Raw genomic sequence first — 21,069 nt, forward strand, 5'->3', positions numbered from 1 at the left:
GGCATGTAGTAGACAATAAATAATGGCTGAATTTTTGAATGGAGGTCTTGAAAGGGAGTAATATGATGGCATTTGTATCAGGCTAATAGACAGAGACTGCTTATCTGATAGAGCCCAAGTCCCTTAGCACAGTAACCATCAGTAACCTCTTCATAACCTGGCCCTAACGTTTCTCTTTCCAACCTCACTTCTGGACACTCCCCCTAATACATAAAACCATCCTTCCCTCCTCTCCCCCTCCCCATCTCTCTCTCTCATTCTCTTTATATATCTATATAAGTGAATATTTACGAGGGCTACTGTGTACCCGTCCAAGCTTCCATGAATTAGCTGAGCACCTAGTACGTACCAGCTCCTCAGTATGCATTAGTTCTCTTCCCCTTTCTATACCCTGATCATCCTGTCTCTTCCCCAGTCACCAGACCTCCACATTCAATACCAAGAAAACCTTAGTGGTTCTCCTTGGCCCGTGTGTGACAACTGAGCACTCACAGCCTAACCTTGCATTAGAACGATTTGCTTATTAATCTGTTTCTCACCAGGGATCAGAACGTGTCTTAGTCATCACTGTATTCCCAGCAGCTAGTGATAATGATACACCTCATTTATCTGTACTCATTTCGATCAATCAGGCAGCTTTAAAACATTCATGACCGACAGGAGAAAAAGAAAAAAGAGTAGCAAGGAGAAGCTGAGGTGAAGTTATTACCCAAAGAGCGTAACCATAAAATTGTGCAGAATCACTAACGATGAGCTTTGCAGTTATTACATTGGTGAGGAAAACCTGACGGGGCTCTAGAATGAGTGTTAATCTGGTGAAAACAGCCGCATTTCTCAGGTCCTCAACCAGCAGCTCCTGGATCTAAGGTTCGAAGGTCTGAGAGAAGAGCCTTACGTGGGAACTCGTGAAAGAGCCACTGTGTCTAATGAAAAGCACATGGGGCCACCGAAACACTTGCTGAATGCTGGATATAAAACGACTACTCTCAGTGAACTGAATGAAGCCTTTTTACAGTGCAAGACCACTCGTTCCTACACGAGCCCCACCCTATTCAAGCTAGGGGAGTATCCTCCAGCCCAGCTCAGGGCACAAAACCTTTGACCATCGACAGCGTTTCTGAACCCACACTGGTTCCAGACATCCAAGAAGAGTAATTTATATTCCCCGCTCCCCAGAATGTACCCTCAGCATGAGGCAGGTGAGTCTCCCATGCTGACAGCATCCAGTGCCCGTCCCCATTTACTCCTGGGGTTGTCCTACATGGACAGCCCTTACCGTTAACCTTACTTTTACAATTACACCTTCTCTTTAAGCCGATTCAATAAATCGCACAGAGCTTTCATCAACGATTCCAAATCCCCCCGATCTCCACTATTCCTAAACTGTACAGCCCTAGAGACTGTGACATACAATTCAGAACTGTGGTGTATTGTTTTAATTAATTCATTGAAACAGCCACGTCTCCTAAATCAGAGCGTAAGCTTTCGAAGACAAGCTCAGATTTTGGGCTTCTGGTCCACTCCCCAGACCCAGCACCACGTAGACTTGGAGCTGAAATACTCATCCACGGCTGCTACGCCCAGACGGAGTAGAAACAGGTGAGGAGCATGGACTGGACTAACAGGCTGAGAAGGTTCTGCTAATGCAGAAGCAATGCTCTCCCAACAGAATTATTTTTACCCTATGCTGAAATCATTAAGTGTAACTCTGTAAATGTACGCGCTGATTGCTGGTCCCCATAATCTGTGTTCTCTTACTCTTTAGAGAGACAGAGTAAAAACAATACACTTTGCAGAAAGAGAATGTGGCTTCAGGACCCAGCCCCGTGACTGTAGTCTAGGACTTCGCTACCCAATATGGCAGCCAGTAGCCATGTGTGGCTATTTATGTTTAAATGAAGTAAAATTAAAAATGCAGTTCCTGAGTCACACCAGCCAGACTGCATATGCTCAACAGCGCAGGAGGCCACAGGCTACCATACTGGACAATACAAATGTAAACTATTTCCATCACTGCAAAGACTCCATTAAACAGTACAGGCCAAAGTGTCGACGTCATCTTTGATAATTCAATTAATTTCTAGGGGCCTTAGTTTCCTGTTGTGTAATAAGAGAACAATACTGTGGGGACGGAGCCCCAGAAAGTAGTTTCCAGGCTCTCGGCCTCACATAGAAAGGTGTTGGCTCAGGTTGTAAATGGCCATCGACTGTGACTGGATGGCCATCAGCTGTGGCTAGTTGGCTGTCAGCGTAACCAGTGAGCCATTGGCCACTAATATAACTGCTGTGGCTACGCTAGCAGAGAGAGGAGAGAAAGAATGGGGGCTAGCAAGAAGATGGTGGCTGAGCTAGCAAGAGCGGATTGCAGAGAGGCAGATGCCGCCAGCGAGAATATAGTGGTATGACTCCCCCATCTATGGCTCCGTGGGTGTTCCTTTTTGGCCTGGCCATATCCTGCGTTCTTATGTGGGGAGCGGGAGCAGAGACCCCCAGGCCTCCGCGCACGACAAATGGTGCAGCGAGCAGGGTCTCCCGCATGACAAATACCTGCCTCGCTGAGCTGTGAGATTTAAATGAGGTGCTAAATGTGAACATCCTTAATAAATTTAGTAATTGTAGTTTGACAAAGTACACCTGTACAGTTATACATACAGGTCTAGTTTGATGAGAGTCTAACATTGGTCAACAGTGGCAGCTGGCAGAGGGGGTTTCTAGCCATTAGAATAAAGAAATTCTATCGCAGGCTGTGTGTGCTGTCCAGGCAGAGGTGGTAAAATGCACACTGGTCAGACTGTCTCAGGAATGCTGCATTCAAGGAGGAATACAGATGATGGAGGCATGTTCAGAAGACTCTGGAAAACAGTGAGTGGAACGAGCCCAGAATCTCTCAGTTGGGAAGAAGACTCAGCAGGAACAGAGAATAGAATGAATCCTGAAACAGACACGGGATTGTACTGCAGAGATAACCAAGAGGTGGGTGTAACTCAGTGTAAGAACGATATTTGCTCCTTAGAGTTATCTAGCGATGGACACGCTGCCTCATAGAGAAGAGAGCAGAGGACCCCAGAACGTGCTCAAGCGCAGTGCTTCTCAAGCTGGAGTGGGTACGGAGCCACCTGGGGAACCGCAGAAAAGTCAGATGATCTGGCCCCGATCCTGGGATTCGGGTCCAGTAGGTGTGGCATGGAGCCCAGAATCTGCATCTTCACAAGCGCCCAGGTGACCCCACGATACTGCGGGTCAGAGAACACTCTGAGGAGAGTGCTCTAATGCAAGGGGAGGGACCGTCAGTGACAGCGAGGCTACACAGGTGCTCTTGGCACCCAGTGCAACCTTCCAAACCAGCTCTAGAGGACAGCACGCCAAGGACTCCCAGTGGGTCCTAGGCATTCCAGACTGCACCCATGCCCAGCCTGGGACACCACAAAAGTTACAGTACCCAAGGTCTCCTGCCCTTGTGGGGTCACCTCAGGCAAATCGCTTCCTTGCAGTTTTACTATTAGGTTGGTGCAAAAGTAATTGCGGTTTAAAAAGTTAAAAATAATTGCAAAAACTGCACTTACTTTTGCCCCAACCTAATATTTACACAGATGGAGGGTAACGTCATGCAATGCCACCGGCTCTGAGGAGAACGGCCCGAGTAGACTTTTCTGTATGCCGGGTCCCCAGTGGTGGGTTCAGAACCAAATCACATCAGAGAGCACTGTTGGCTGCAGAGGCTGACTGCCCCACGACGGTGGCTGCATTGGAAGGCATCCAGCGTCAGTATTAGGATGGGCCAGAAGGCTGAGAATAGGGGCATTTTGCTCCATCCCCCGGCCTATCCCAGGCAACTGTCACGTGGCCTACAAAACATGAGTCAGAGCCTGCCACGCCTCTGCCTGAATTTTTTCAATAACTTTATTCATAATAGCCAACCCTGAAAACAACCCAAATGCACATCAACTAGCAAATGGAGAAACAAATTGGGGCATATCCCCGAAGGGGTGTACTAGTCAACAACAAAAAGGAACAAATAACCGATATACACAACAGTGGTGAACCTCAAAACTTCATGCGGAGTAAACAAAGCCAGACACAAAAGGCATCATAATATGTGGTATCCTTTATATGAAACTTTAGCGAAGACAAATCAAATCTATAGTGATGGAAAGCAGATCCACTCCCAGGGTTAAGTACTGACAGGAACGGGACTCAAAGAAACCTTGTGCAGTGGTGCGATGTTCTAAATGCCAATGGCCGTGGTGACACAGGTGGGTACATTTGACTGTACACTTCGAGTGTGGGCATTTTATTGACACTGTACTACAAAAAGTTAATTCTTTTAAAATGAAACCAAATGGGCATTTGCTGTTTCATTGGGTCCATTCTCTTTTATGTTGTAGGAAACTGGGTAGCCAGGGACGGGCGTGGGAAAGAGATCTTCAAACTGTTTACTCTTTTGTACTTTTAAACTTTTGAACTGTGAGGCGGTATTAGCTATTTTTTAAAATAAATAAAATTTAAAATTTAAAGAATTAAAAAAATATGTCCCTCATTGGGAAAATGAGGAGGATACAGCCCTAAAACCATTGAGCTATTGCCTAGTCTAGTTCAGGTTGCGGAAAGCCCGCTTCCTGAGGCAGGTACTATACGTGGTCTGTGCTTTGCCAAATTCCTCCTGAGCTCTGAGTGAATACCATTTTTATTAGCATTCTTTAGTATTTTAGTACTTGAGTATTAGTACTTTAGCATTGTAGTACTTTTCATAAAATATATACATAGATAAAAATGCATACATACAGTTTTTAAATAATTACAAGCTGAACACCATGTAACCACCACCCAAATCAGAAAACCTGCCTCCCAAAACTTTCCACGTGCCCTTCTGTGATCATACCTTCTCACTCCTCCCAGACAACCACTCTCTTGATTTCAGGGATAAGAACATCTTTCTCATCTCCTGTGTGTATACCTCTAATCAATGTTTTGCACATTTTAAAACTTTTTAAAACCTGAATTAATCTGCATATATTGTGTGCTTCTTTGGACCAAAATTACATTTGTAAAACTCATCCATGTAGTTTATTTTCATTGTCATATAGTACTTTACGGTAGGAATAAATGTATTACAATTTACTTATCCATTAAAATATTCATGGACATTTTTAAAATGTTCAAAGCATTTTTTTTTGTTCCCACTTGCTAGAGAGAAAAAACAAGTCCAAACACACAGTATGACCTTCGAGGTAACCACTGCCCCCAAATGTGTCTTCAGAAACACCTAGCCAGTCTCCTCTTCCCCACTTCCCTCTACCACGTGCCATTACATCAGTTTAGTTAGTATATACTGGTCGAAATATTAAGTACAACTCCTTTGGGCTGGAAGGCTGTTGATGATATACTAGATGTACCCCAATCATTCCTATCCATCCAGGTCTGGTCCGAGCAGAATCTCCTTATGAAGACCGCACAATCGCCTCCTTCCACGATGGCACCACTCCCCCCAAATCGCATCAAAATAAACGATCCTTTCTCTGACTCTTCTGCCGTGATTTCCAAGATTCACTAACTTCATGCAGCCTTGAGTTATACCTATTTGTCATGGCCACGTGTCAGTGTTGGTCCTTATATTACACAGGACTAAAATCTTACACATAACGGGTGGGCAAGAAATGTCAGAGCTTTATGAACTCAAAATCCTGAAAGCTACTGCTGGTAACTGATACTAAGTCATTCAGAAAACATGTGTTTAAAAAGTTAATTTCCAAAAAACATGAAGTAACATCAATTAAAGTGAACACGTTATCACTCTTGCTTAAGATCTGGGTTCCCCATATTGCTAACATTACTAATCTTTTTGTTTTTCTCATAAAAAATACAGAGCGTTAGCGGTCCTGGGACACCGAATGTTAGAGTATCACACAACTTAAGATTACATGCTAAGAAATACACTATTTAAGGAAAACCACGTCTTCTAAAAGTGTTTTAACCCCCGAAGCAACAAAGGGGCGGGGGGAGTTCAAATTTTTAATGAAATTAATAAATGGGTCATAAATTCCAGCTAACAAATATTTCATAATTTAAAAAGCCACACCATTATCTTTCTGTCAAAGAAAGTACATACATGGAATGCAGACACTGCAAATGGGAGAAGATATAAAACAGATAAGAAGAAAGCTCTAACTGGACTGAAGACCTGATATTGTGTGCCTCTCCATGAGACTCATTAAAAACAAACAAGACATCACTCTTGAACACTACCGAATATGCCTTCAATTATTTTATGCAAAAATCATTCTTTTCCATAGAGGTTATAAAGAATACATTACAGAAAAATGTTTGCAACTCATAGTATAGACATTAGGCTAAAGTTCTTAATATAAAAAGAGTTCCTACAAATCAATAGGAAAAAACCCAAGGGTTCAACTAGAAACATGGATAAAATATAAAAACAGACAATGCAAAGAAAACATGGTTATAATGGCTGTTGAACACAGGAAAAGATGCTCAACCCCAGAGAAATACAAATTAAAACCCCAGTGGGATACCCTTTTTCACCTATCAGATTTGCAAGATCAAAAAGTTTGATAAAATGCTCGTGGCAAGAGTATAGAGAAACAGACAGTCACACACATTGCTGGTTGGAGTATAAATTGGTAGAACTCCAAGGAACTGCAATAATTCAGTGAGATCCATCAAAATTACAAGTGCACATCCCCTGTGATCCAACAATTCCACTTCTTGGGAATTTATTCTACAGAAACACTAGCATGTGTGTAAAATAATGCATGCATGTACGAAGCCATTAGCTGTAACACTGAAGTAACAAACATTTCGAAACAACCTTACAGTCCATCACTAGGACACAGGTTAAATAATTTGTGACAACCTTACAACGGAATTCTATGCAGCTGAAAATAGGCATGGACGTGATTTCTAAGATACAGTAAGAAGAGGAAAGACCCTTATAGTATTTTACAATTTGCATAGAATATTGTGTATTTGCTAAAATGTGCACTGCCTGGAAAGATACAGGAAACAGGTAACATTAATAAGGAAAATTTAAACTTAAGAAAGAGAATTTAAAAAATGTGTCCCTCATTGGTGAAATGAGTGAGACACAGCCCTAAGACAACTGAACTATTGCCCAATCTAGCATAATACAATAAATCTATCCTCCTTATTTGAATGCTCACATAACTTCATAACAGGATAGAGAAATTTGGAATAATCTTTAGGAACACAGAAGTAAGAGACCCAAAATAAAGTTAATTGACATTTAGGGGCCCCAATAAGACACAGCCAGTTTTTAGAGAAAACCAGGACTAGCACAGGACTAGGATTTTCTTTTTTAAAAATCCTTGAATTGCTCAGATTCACCTAGAAAATGGTAGGCTGTGTTATGCCTTGTGCATTTATTTGTTTCCTAACTGCAAGGTTAAGAAATCTGTCCTACAGCAGGCTATCTGCTGCCTAAGCTCTGTTTAATGTGTACCGTGTGGGTCATGCTTGTTATGAGGACACGGTTGCAAACAAAGACAGCTTTTCTCTGCCCTCCACCAGACTGGTAGCAGATGACAGGGCATGTCCTTCAATGAAGGAGCCAGACACTTCCCCTGTCCTTACAGGTGAAGAGTTTTCATTGGAGAGACAAACCTGTTGATCAGGGGCTTGTCAGAGAACATTCCTATGTATTCTCTATGTATTTCACCTAAAAATATGACTGTTTTCCACCCTGTGCACACCTGGGGAGGGGGCAGGGTGTTGTACGTAATCCACCGTTTGCCTGTTTTCTCATCATGCAGTCAAGACAGTAAACCCAATCCTCCAGAGAACAGAAAAACAAGTCATTCAGTGCCGTCTCAGGTGGCTGACGAAGGCGGTGCAGTCTTGAGCGTGTACCTAAGCTGGTCCAGATATGCCTGCTGGGGGTGCAAGAACCAATACAAGTTCAAGCACGATTGCTCGGGCATGCTTTGGGGGAGCAGGTCAAGACCTGCGAGTTTTAGAAAGCAAAAAGCCGAAGTTTCTGAGCACGCTGGGCACACCTGTAAGTACAGGTGCAGGCGGGTCAGCCGACCACCTTGCCTGCGAGGCTGGAAACACAGACGGAGGATGACAACTGTTTACAGGGAAGTGTGGTGTGGAGGAAAGTTGAAGTGAGTGTCTACCTGTGAGAGAAAGGTGGCCGAGAAAGTAGGGTAGGGCTCACACTTCCTCCTCCGCAGTGTCCAGCGCGCACGACCCACCCAAGGCCCCGGGCGCCCCAAGGTCACCTGCCCTCCCAGGCGTCCCCCACCCCCACCCCGGCCCCGAATTCTCACCAGAACAGCAGGTTGGCCCCGACGAAGCCCAGCAGGCTGCGCAGCGGCCTCTTCCAGCTCAGGAGCTCGTCGGCGCGGCAGCCCAGCCACAGCACGGGCTCCCCCAGCAGCCAGGTCACCGCGGCGGCCACCCCGCCGGCGGCCTCCTCCACCTGCCGCCCCGCGGCCACAGCCGCTGTCGCCCCTTCCTCCAGCGCGTCCTGCTCCTGCTCCTCGGGGGGACCCCGGGGCAGCGGCGCCGGCTCCTCCGCAGCCCCGGCCGGGCATCCTTCCTCGCCGCGCTCCGGAGGCGCCGCGCTCGCCATCTTCAGCGGCGCTTCCAGGCCGGGACGGGCACGCGCGCGGGCGCGCCCGGCTGTCGGCGCCGAAAGGGCGGCGGGTCCCCGCGCGGGGCGCGCACCGCGGGGCGCCGGCTCTGGGTGCCTGTGACGTCAGCCTGGCCGCGGCGGGGGCGCGTCCCGGGGGAAGTGGGTGCGGCCCCGCTCGCGCAGGGGCGGGCGGCGGGCGCCGAGGGGCTGGGCGGGGGCCCGGGGCCCGAGAGACCGCGATCCCCGTTCCCTCCCGGTTCTGGAGCGCGGCGAAGCAGAGGACCGCCGCCGGGGTGCTTATCTAAGAGCGAGTCAGGACTACCGGCAGAATCCGCTGGACAGCTTCACTTTCTCAGAGCCAGGGCCACCACTCGCCCATCCGCGGCCTTGGAGGGCTTTATGGGGCGTCCCTTCCCCTGGGAGCGGATGCCCAGTGCCCTCGCAGGGACAAGCTACCCAACCGTAGCAGAGGTCTGTAGTACTCTGGGAATAACGTGATGATATAAATGTCGGATTGAGAAGGAAAAAACAACAACATTTGGGTCAATTACTAAGCTTCTGGCCGGTTTTTACAAGTGAGGAAACGCCAGGCCTCAGCGAAGGGGGAAGGCGCTGCCTCTCTCACTCTGGGCAAAGTCACCTGGCTCCAAAATGCACGTTGGTTTGTGGGAGGCACAGGTGAACCAGGAGCTCAGAAGGAGGAACCCCTGAGGAGAGAGGATGCTTTGCATGTGTCGAAGGAGGTTTGGCAAGCCTTACTCCAGAGTCACTCTGGTCTCTGTCCCAGCGGACATCAGGACAGGGGTAAGGCAGAGGAGGAGAGGTGACAGAGAATCCTGAAACCTCCCATACCGGGCCTCACTGGCTCTGGTGCTTCTGGATGCGTGTGGGGAGAGGAAAGAAGGGTGATTGTTTATACTCTTCACTATTTGCATTTCTAAAAAGTGTTCTTTAATCCTTCTGTTCTTGCTTTCCTCTAGAATAGCATGCCCCTTCCCCCAACCTGAGCATTCAACCTGGCATGAATCAGGGCATCTTATAGCCACTACCAGCACTCAGCCTTCTTTTACAGGATGGGTGGGGCTCACTCCCAGAGCAATTAAAGCCTGTTGTTTTAAGGGAGCTTCTGGGGAAAGCTCTGTAATGCTCATCTGAGTGGTCATTATATATGTTTATCCCTCTGTGTATACATATGTAAAAAATGCATTGATCTGTACGGTGCAGATGTGTGCACTTTATGTATGTGTGTAATACTTTAGGAAGGGTATATGTAAACTCTAAGGTTTATTGAGCACCTACTGTGTGCCCAATGCATTGCTGAGCTCTGTGGATATGTTTGTGCTGATAATTTTATTAAAGCAAGTCTACCCTCCTATTCTTCCCCCAGGAAGCTCGCAGTCCAAGGAGCGGCCAATTACAATTGTGAGAACTGCTGTGATGGAAAGAATCGCTCTGTGCTAAGAGTCCTTACTTAAATCATGCACCCAAAATTAGAGAAGGCGTGCAAGACTCGGGTTTCAGGAAGTTGGAGCAGATGGCAGCTGCCCTGAGTTGTACGGAGGAGGGAAGTAAAGTGGGGGTTAGGGGGATGGGGCAGTAATCTCTGTTGGGAGAGCAACATGAGGTGCAGGTGTGGAGGCCCAGAGTTCCTTCTATTTGCAGCAGATCACCAAGGCCCTGAATGAGCCACTAGTGGCAGGAAGTTTGGGTTGTAAGGAGATGGCAGTGCAGGGTCTCTGGCGTTTCTGACTTGCCTTTGAGTACAACCCCTCTGACAACAGAAAGAAAGTGGTCAGGGAGGCAATGAAAAAACAATGTGGAAACAACTTGAAAGACTATCTCTTCCCAGGTGTTGATCCCCCCTCTTGCTTTTGAAAAGATAAATGATGCTTTATTATGTCATGTGGCCTTTGTTTAGCACGGGTACAGCCCAGAGGTTGCAGCATTCTAAGATTTGTTACTGGACTCTGCAGCTGGAGGGGGCATGCAGAGGAGATGAGGAACCGGACACCCCATTGTCCAAACCAGTGTGGTTGTGCTTCCAGAAGGGTTGACAACATTCTTCAGGTTGCTTCTCCTCCCCCTCCCCCATTCTAATTATTGTCAGGATCTGTTGAAGTAGCAAAAGCTGTTGACAACCAAGACACAAAAACTAAACTCCATTTGCTATATGTAGTTTGCATTCCTTATTATCTCTGTTTAATGATAAATCCCCGTACCCACCCCTATGTGATATCTTTTCTCTCTCTCAAAATGACTAGGGAGAAAGTGCTACACTAAACTGGTTTGCATAAAAAGCTGGACTAATTGCTCTAATCTGTCTTTTTCACCTCTGACCTCTAACAATTACTGACAAAGGAATAATGTCACAGGAATTGACGTTGGCATAGACATGTAAATGGGTGCTACTGGGTGTTTTTGTCTAATTATCTTTGTGATGCTTGAGTAATTTATTCAGTGTGAAGACTACATAAAAATAATGCTAATGATGGTTAAAATAAACCTTGTCTCCTAGTTTTTAGAACATGTCATGTTTAAAACTGGCGGGTAACCTTAGTGTTTAAGATTCTCTTCTGAATTTTGCATCTCTGTATATTGGGAACAGAGTGATTAACATTAATGAGCTAGATGATTTGATTATATATCCAAGGAAAACAAGAAAACTGGGAATGTGTCAGAGGGGGGGAAAAAGAGAGAGAGAGAAAAAACAGTTGTAGCCACTGAAGCTAGGAGACAGTTTAGAAAATAACACAGCTCCAGCAAAGAAAGTCAAAATACACATAGGAACTTAAAAGAGGCCACTCACCTTTCTCTTCCAAAAGTAGCTAGAAAGCTTGTAATAGGAGAGAAAAATAATGAATAATTAATTCCCTTTCCAGGAGGCCTCACAGGCAATGCCCTAGTATTTTTTTTTCCCTAAAATGTTTTATGTTGGAATCCTCCTTCGGTAGGTCCATGACACCTTCACTGAAGGAGCTGTGCATACGTGTGTATTAGTCCTAGGTAGACTATGTTTGTGCTGATCATTTGATTAAAGCAATTCTACCCACCTATTCTTACCATAGCCTCTCCTCCTTATGCCTGACTTCCCCTAATTTTCATGTCACTGAGCCAAGAGAACCTAGATAATCACTTTAAGTATACAGATAAATAGCAGCATCACCCAACAGCAGCCAGCTGGCGGAAATGGAAAGGAACATTGCTCCTGGTTTTTAGCTCCTGGCTCGCAGAAGGAATTGGCGATTTCTGCTTGGGCCCAGCTGTCTGTTGTGCTCATGAGGATTGGACTCTGCGAACTAGAATAGTCTACATTTGACAAGTTTTCTGTAAGGGAGGCGCTCACCAGGCATGAGCAACCTCACACCAAGGTGCAGCCATCCACACGCCAGTTGGGTTCCCAGTTTAGGTATCACTCCCTGATAATACACAAGAGCTTTAAGGCTTCCGAATGGTTCATGAAAGAGAACTTAGGTCACACCACAATAAGAATATAGCCTGAGAAAATGTATTATCTATCCACAGGCACGCGCACACACGCACACACACACACTCAGCCAGGGTGACTGCAGACTCCAGCCCCTTCCCACCGTGCTACCAGTTACACTCCAATCAGCCGACCAGCCGCTGTGCTGGTCCTGTGTTGGAGCAGTTCATAGAGGATGTGACCGCTGGTTCACCTGTTACCCAGGCAATCAGGTTCCTGAGCCCCTGTCCTTGGAATGTACGTCTGCCTGCCGCTGCGACAGTGGGAGCCATTTCTGGGACACAGGCTGAGAGTAAGGTGTTGGGGAGACCATCTGGACTGAAATGAACCTTGTGAAGGCCTCTCTGTAAAACCTTAAGAGGCTGGCAGGCAGGTGCAGAGATCTTGCAGCTGCCCAAGACAAGCCTACTAAGTAAATTCATTGCTCATTAAACCTACCACCTACCAGTCTGATGGTCTACCAGCCACTTTCTTTGGCCTCTCCGTGCCCTCTGTGTAGAGGCCAATGTCAAATTTCACCCAGGGGCTTCCTGAGGTTGCAAACCAACGTCCTCATCTGCAGCCTCTTCTTTTTTTTTTTTTCCTTTATGGTCCTGGTTCTGCCTCATTGCATTTTGGTATCATTCATTCGTCATTTCTTCATTCATTGATTATTAAACCTTCATTAAAGGTTGGTTTGGGGCTTATAGTAAGAAAAGCAGGACTGCTTGTCCTCATGGTGCTTCGGTCATGGGCAAGGGAACAGGACCTCATGGTGGCCAGGTGAAGGGAGAGGGTACACGTGACATGCATGGCCGGGGTGGAGGGAAGCCAGCCTGCCCTTGAGGAAAGGAAGCAGTTATGAGCTAGAGGACAGGGCGAATGAGCAGGAATGCCCTGGAAAGGGCTCCTTCCACGTGCTGCTTTGGACTTGGGGCTTTGGGGCCATTGGTGGGCTCTCAGCAGGAGAGTGAAGGGGCCTGTTTGTACTTTATAACAGAAAGCCTTCCCTGCACAGTGGATTAAGTAGAGCCTGGCAGAGACACCAGAGGAGCTTTTTCCTTATCATTCACTAGGACCGTGAAGAGGAGGAGCAGACTTGGGAGGGACGCTGTCAAGTGTCCTTCGGGACATCTTTAGAAATGTCAATTAGGCAGTTGGGCCCGGGGTCTGCGGCTCAGAAACCAGCAGAAGCTGTGATTCAGGCAGAGGAAATGGCCTGTACGAGAACTTGGCAAAGGGTAAGGCCAAGGTGAGTTCCAAGGCGCTGGCCAGACCAGGTTGACTGCACGGGGCACAGAAGGTGACGAGACTTCTGCATGAACACAGCAGATAGAGGAGGGTTTTGCATGTCAGTCCCCAAGTTAGACACAATCCTTTGAGCTGTTGAGAGTTCCTGAAGTTCGTGGGTTTCTTTGTTGTTGTTGGTTTGTTTTTACCAAGGAAGCGATAGACCCAAACGCCTTCTCCTGAGGTCCCAGCAACTCCAGCTTAACTTCCATCACCAAAGTGAAATTGTGGTGTGATTGTTTCTAAATAAAGGTCTCCAAATCAGGCCTCCAGTCTCGAGAGTATTTTGTAAACTAAAATTAGATTCGTGGAATATAATGGAATAGCTATGAGAATTACATCCCACAGACAGCCAAGGGTGTATTTGGCTTGCCACCTCTTACTAATTTCAGTTCATTAGAAATTAGGCATACAACCCGGTGACCCTGTAGGCTGGGCTGGTGGCCGCAGGCCCTGCTGAGAACACGCAGTCAGGCTGTGGCACAGGTGTCCTCTTAGACCATGCACAGATGGACACAGCCAGGTGTTTACTGGGCAGCTAGTGGTAACCATGGGGACCGTTAAGCTTTATAAGACTCAAGTGCCTTCTGAACCTTCAAAGGAATATTAAGGTCATATTTGATATAGTTTGAAGTTTGGTATACAGATAAGTCCTCACTTAACATCGTCACTAGGTTTTTGTAACTGCAACTTTAAGTGAAATGATATAGAACACCACCAGTTTTCCATAGGTTAGTTGATATAAACAAGAGTTAAGTTCCTACGGTATATTTCTGGTCACAAAATCATCACCAAACTTCTAAATGAAGACCCAAAACACTTCTAATATTAAACATTGAAATATATATGAGCTATCTATACATTTCAGAAAATGAATAAAAACAAGAAAGAATGCTTTTCCAACCCGCTTATTCCAGTTCAGGGTCATAGGTGGCCTGAGCCTGTCCTGGCAGCTCCGGGGCCAGGGCGGGACCCACCCTGGACAGGACACCCTCCCATCGCAGGGCCGCTCACACCCACATTCCCACTGGGCCCATGTGGACACGCCAGTTGACCTCACGTGCACATCTGTGGGATGTGGAAGGAAAACAGAATCCCTGGAGAAAACCAGGGCAGATACGGGGAGAATATATAAACTCTACACAGACGGGAATCTTTTTTTTTCTCCTCAACATTATAATGAAACAACATTGAATAAAACAATTTATTCGAGGACCTGCTGTATTTGCCTGTAGGTCAATTTATCGAAAAGTGATGGTTTCTCTCTGCCCTATGTACACTCTCTTTCCTGCCCCACCCCTGTCCTAAGCAAGGAATTCTGGTCCCACAAGCAGAACTGTCCTCAAAGTAAATAAATGAGTAATGGCCTTGGGAGCTTACTCTGGGCTGGCTGGGACTGAACGCCTTTTCCTTTCTCCAGGAAGAAGATGCATGTGAACCCAGAGTCCCACAGGCTCAGGGGCTCCTGCTTCCAAAGCCAGCTTCCCATGGGCCCTCCAATTCCCTAGGTGCTGGGCACCTGGATTTCCCGGACAACTTCTGCAAACTGCTGGCATCAGTGTACCCATCTCAGTGTACTCATCTCAGTGTGTTCTCCCACTGAAGGTTGTTCTCACTCTTGCCCTCTAAGAAATGGAGGTGACAGAGTTGGAGGGGAGGGACTCTATCCCCAGGAATGTCCATCCCAGTGGGTCCCTGAAAGCACCCCAGCCCTGGCACACACCTTATGAGTTAAGCCTGTTCCTTAATCCGTACCATGCAAGGCTGGTTCCTCACAAGCCCTGCTGGGGAGGACGGATGGAGATCACAAGGAGCCCCTCCTGCACAAGACGTATTATAGCATTTCCAACTTCCCTGTCATCCACAGTCATCCACAGTCCCCAAGAAATATGGAGTATGCTTTGCTTCTGGTCTGTCCTTCATTCTCTCTGTCTGCAGTAACCATCTGTCAGGTTTGCCCATAACGCTCCTGTCTGGCGTGGTTCTTAGTAGCACTTCACTTTCTTTCTCAAAGGTGTCCTGGTGTAGATGATAAATTATATGGACTCCCCATCCGTCTCCAATCTGTCAGCACCGCTGAGAATCCGTCCTCTTAAATGCTGCCATGCTGTAGCTCTGTTTCCCAATCTCCAAACCGCCGGCCCTGTTCAAGCTTCATCACTCGGGGCCTGTCTGGACTGCAGCAGCCCCATAACTCTCTCTTCCAACCCGCCTTGCACAGCCCTCCTCTGAAACACAGCTTTCAACATGGAACACCCACCCAAGTGCTTATGATGCCCAGTTACCTAGAGCAGCTAAACCTAAATAATCATAAACCACCTTCTACAGACCCGCGGCATCTCTTTCTAAAAGCCAAATTTCTTTTCAGGCAGATGAGCTGCGCCCTGAATACTCGGCTGTCGGATTCGCTCTTCGCTACGTCCACACTCCAAGCACACTCTCCCGTCCATGCCTTTGCTCACGCTCTGAAACCTTCCTCATCGTCTCATCGTCCTCAAGCCCTAGCTTTGCTCTGCGCTCAGCTTGCTCCTTTTCCATTAGCCCTTGCTCAAGTGGAAAGAGCATGGGTTTCATGGTCACGAAGCCCTGAATTTGATCCTAGTGTCCAGGCACCAACCACTGTTTCATTGATCCTAAGACACTCGTTTTCTTTGTCCTCCGCATGTTAACATACCTGAGAATGAAATGTAACTTACAAGCTATGGCATCTTAGACTCACGAAAATATACTAGCTCTCTGACTTAGTGTTATAACACAGTCTTTCTGAGTCTTAGTTTCCTCGTTCTTGTAAGACCTGATTCTCAAGACTGTTGTGGGAATTACTTGAGAAGACTGCAGGGGAGACCCAGGGGGAAGAGTATCCCCGTGACAATCTGGATCGCAGGCCAGCCATTTTGTGAGGATTGCCCAGTATCTCTTGGGATTGTGGCAGCAGATATCAACATTTGTGTACTAATAGAATTTCACAAAACTCTCTGCAGTGTGCAGAGCCAGAAAGAGAAACCAGTCTCACTCAGGAGTGGTTTAACCACAACTCTACCCAGAGCTCTGTTTAGAGGAAATAGCTAACGGGGCCATTTCTCGAGGGGTAAAATCTCAAGGAACTTTTTGTTGGAAACAGTATTTGCGTGCAAAAAACTACAAAAGCAGCTTTGTCCTTCGTTTCACCTTAAGTAGAAAACAGCTGATTTTATGTGAAAAGTCGTAGGTAGGTAAGTTCCTTAGCATTGCGATCAGAGGTGGCTGTTTTAATAATGTTCAATTGGCCAATTCCCCTCCCTTGTGAGAAATCTTCTGCTTTCTGTATAAAACTTTGCTCACTCCAAGAAGCCTGGCAGCCAGCTACTCAGGGGTCCAGTCCAGCTGCCTGGCAAGGAGTCTTTCCTTCTGCTCTTTCTGCCAACCACATCAGGTGAGAAACGCCAAATATGGATCATCATGGCTTGTGTTTATCTCTCGCTCTTGGACCTAATGAGGGTTGTCAGTGAAGGGCAACAGAACGTGGAATGGGGCAGGTGAAGAAGAACCCTGTGGGGCAAGATTTGAATCGGAGCCATCAGTAAGTAGGAGATGATCTGATATTCTAGCTCTGTCCACTGGAACAGCCTAGAAGCCATGACACTCCACGGCAATAAGCTCACTTAGGGACCAGGTATTGGTTCCTATTTCCTATAAAAAAGAACCAGGGTTTCTTAGAGAATTGGCTGACACTAGGTCTGAGTTGGGAACATCTTATGTGCCAGAAAGCAAAGACATGTTCAAAGACTATTAATAGTCCATGTCAAAAGGACACAGAAGCCAGCTTGAAAGGGATCCCACTGACCAACTCTGGGAACCTTTGAGGATCAAAAAGAATAATCCTGGTAAATGATTAGAACACATTGAGTTAAAAAAAAATTCACGACTCCATAGTGAGCCTCAAAAGAGAGAGGAAAAGCTCTACTTCACAAAAGACTATAAACTAATAAATATAGACTAAATTACAGATTTAGAAAAGTACTATTGTGTAACTCTCATTGTAATAATTGATTCAGGCAATGATCATCGATGGATAATATGACTCACTGGGAAAAAGACTGTAGGTCGAGGGCGTGTACACAGTCTCACAGGTTACTATGCATTATAAAGGGTGTCTGCATTGGAGAGACTCAGTCTCCACCTTATCTGCATCTCACCATGCGCTGCATCACCAGTAGTGGGACAATCGGACCTTGTGAACCCCCTGAACTGATGCCATGGGAGGCACAGAATAAAACTTGCTGGAAATATTTGACCTGAATCAAATCCTGACAAAACAGAGGAATCCAGAATGTAGGACGTTCTGCAGGTCAACTGGCCTGGATCTTAATATCATGTGATATCAAGAACAGAGGAAGAGTTTGAGAATAAAGAGATATAACAGCCAAATCAATGTGTGAAACTTGATTGGATGCTGGGTCAAAAAAATAACTATCAAGGACATTTGGAGAGAAAATTAGGGAAATTTGAGTCCACACTGTATGTTAGATGATTCGGTTGAATTAATATTGCTTTTCTTAAGTGTGTTGATGGTGTCACGGTGCTGCAAGAGAATGCCCTTGTCCTGCGTGATGCATAATGAGACATTTAGGGGTGAAATGTCATGACAGCAGCCGTTTGCTCTCAGCGAAAGGGAAGTGTGTATATATAGAGAGACAGAGACAGATAAATAGAGGAAATGGGTGTGGCAAGATGTTGGTGAATCGAAGTGAGAGGTATCCGGGCGCTTATTGTACTGTTCTTTGAACTTTCCTTTGGGTTTGAAATTTTTCAAAACAACAAAAAAATGTTTTTAGCATACTGTATGAGAAATCAGGAGATAGAGAAATTTCTTATTAAAAACATTTTCAAACAGCTCCGTTCAATTTCTTTTCCCCCTAGATCGTGACCTTCAGCAATTTCTCCTTTCCGCGACTCTTACTTGGCTTAAAATTGCTGTGACACCACTTACCATGGGAATACACTGACAGCTGAAACACTGGAGCAACAGAAGGGAAATCTGTTTTCTGTAAAGCACAGAAACTTATCTCTTTAATTCAGTCTTTTTATACTGAGAGTCAACTATACACAAGATCCTATGAGAGTTACCATGAATGATACAAAGATGAACAACAGTGTGGTTTTTGCCTTGAAAGACTTAAAACCTAACACAAAAATGGACTCAGCAAACATTTTGAGAGGCTATTATGAGCTACACAAAATATCACAAGTAGGGATCTACTTATGTATAAGACATGCCATCAAAGAGCCCTCTGTCTTTGGGGAAATACACATACATTAATTTCAATACAATAAGACAAGATTTATGAAAAGACCTTTATCATGTTCTAAAAATTATGACCAAGCATCCTGGGACAGCCTCAGAACAAAGAGTACCTCTGAGGTAAGGCTTGAAGAGTAGGTCAGAATGTTTTCAAGACAAATTGGTAGGCCTTTCAAGCAAACAGCACAAAATGTGCAAAAGCGTGAAGGTAGGAAATGAGCATGACACATTTGGGAATCTATAAGTAGTTAAATATAGGTAGAATTTTGGGTATTTGTAGAGGAGTAAGAGAGATGGAGCTAGGAGTATAACTTGGGCTAGTTGATAAAGAGCTTTCAGGTTATACTGAAGAGTCTGAGCTGTATCCTACAGGTGATGGGGAGACTTGGGAGGTAAGTGACATAATCAGATTCTTATCTTAAAAAGATAACCTGGTGGTGGAGTGGCAGGTGGACCAGAAGGAGATGAGGCAGAGAGACTGGTTAAGAGATGTTTGTGATAGTCCAGGTGAGAGATGCTAAGAGCCTAAACCAAGATAGGGAGGTGGAGACAGAGAAAAGGGTAGATTCAGGAGACATTTTGTACATGCATCAGTAGGGCTTTAGTGACTAAATGAATGTTGGAAAGTGAGGGAGAGGGGAATCATCAAAGATAGCCTCTATATTAGGGTTCTCCAGAGAAACGGAACTACTAGGGTGTGTGTGTGTGTGTGTGTGTGTGTGTGTGTGTGTGTGTGTGTGTAGAGGTGGGGGTGGGAGGGAGAGCGAGAGGGATTTAAGGAATTGGCTCATGCAACGTGAGCACAGGCAAGTCCGAAACCTGCAGGGTCGGCTGGGAAGCTGGGAATTCTGGCAGGAGCTGAGGCTGCAGTCTTGAGTCTGAAGGCTGTCTGGAGACAGAATTCCTTCCTCTTTAGGGGACTTGTCTTTTCTCTTAAGGCCTTTAACAGATTGAATGAGGCCCACTCATATTATGGAGGGTCATCTGCTGTAAGTCTATTGATTTAAATGTTAATCACATCTGAAAAAAATACCTTCACAGCTATAGCTAGACTGGTATTTGGCCAAACAACTGGGCGCCAGGGACTACCCCAGTTGACACATTAAATTAACCACAATCACAAATCCTTAAAAGATTGGTTGTATTTTTTGTGTCATTACTAAAATATGGAATAGAGGAGAAAAGTTGGAGACAAATTTGGGGAGAAAAATAACATCAGTTTAGAAGATGTTAAATTTCATTCAGTTGGTCGTGTCCAGTGGTCAATTGGAACAGACTCAGGAGGCAGATCTTCCTACTGGGCCAAATTTAGCGATCGTAGTGGAAGCCATAGGACCAGCTAAGGCTGCTCCATGAGAGACTGTTCATTCATTCAATAAGAAATGTTTTCTGCATGCCTCTATGGACCAGACAGTGACGCTGGACAATCACAGTGACTGAAGATAAAGTTCTTATCCTCATAGAGCTTAAATTTGGGAGGGTTGGCAGGCAATGAGCAAATATGCACATAGATATATAACTTTAGATAGTGATGTATATCATTTACTGCTGCATAACAAACCATCCCAACACTTGGTGGCCTAAAACAACTTTTGCTTTGTTTTGATTCTGTGGTTTGGCATTTGGGGACAGATCAACTGGAATGGCATGTCTCAGATCCACGTGGTGTCGCTGGGTTCACTTACACATTTACCACCAGTTGGCAGATACTGGGTGACAGCTGGCTGGGGCTGTCAGCTGATGTGTCTCAGTTGTCCTCCATGTGGTGTCTCCAGCAGGCTAGCTCAGGCTTCCTCCTTTGGAAGCTGGGGTTCCATGAAGGCAAGCCCTTGATGTGCAATCACTCATCGGGCATCTGCTTGGGTCCCATTTTCTAATGTCCCAATGGCCAAAAGCACATCAGATAGCCAATCCCAGGGTCAATATAGGAGGGGACAACATGAGAGCATGGAATTCATTAAGGATCATTAGCAAAACGATCTAACAAATAATGAAAAACAAAATCAGAACAGGGTAAAAAGATAATTACGTTGGAAGAGGGGGCTTTAACAGACAGAGTGGTCAGGAAAGTGACTTTTGAGCAGAGACTTAAATACAGACAGCCAGTTGTATGAAGTTCTGGAGTCAAGGGCATGCCAGAGAGAAGGAACGGCAAGTGTGAGGATCGTGAAGCTAGAACTAGCTTGAAGTACTCAAGAAACGAGAAGAAGGTTAAAACAGGAGAGCAGAGTGAGCCAGGCTGGGGTGGAGGAACGAAGGGAGATCAGGTGGGAGAGGAGGCAGAATGAAAGGTCATGAAGAGCTCTGCAGACCATGGCAAGGAGCTTAGATTTTACTCTAAAGGGTGATGATAAACCAATGAAGGGTTTTGTGCAAGAGGAGGCTTAATCCCACTTTCATCTTTCAAAGATCGTTCTGGTC

General features: G+C 45.7%; 1 protein-coding gene across 1 annotated transcript in view; it reads right to left on the reverse strand.

The window, feature by feature from the left end:
• Positions 1-8,738, reverse strand: part of RETREG1 (reticulophagy regulator 1) — a 113,356-nt gene extending 104,618 nt beyond the window's left edge. The window contains exon 1 of the mRNA XM_019753537.3: positions 8,307-8,738. Coding sequence (XP_019609096.3) covers positions 8,307-8,611 — 305 coding nt within the window. The 5' untranslated portion in view covers positions 8,612-8,738. The remainder of the gene's footprint in view (positions 1-8,306) is intronic.
• Positions 8,739-21,069: the final 12,331 nt, after the last annotated feature.

The sequence above is a fragment of the Rhinolophus sinicus genome, chromosome 3, assembly GCF_057876585.1.
Source record: "Rhinolophus sinicus isolate RSI-liver-muscle chromosome 3, RSI-T2T, whole genome shotgun sequence".
NCBI lineage: Eukaryota > Metazoa > Chordata > Mammalia > Chiroptera > Rhinolophidae > Rhinolophus > Rhinolophus sinicus.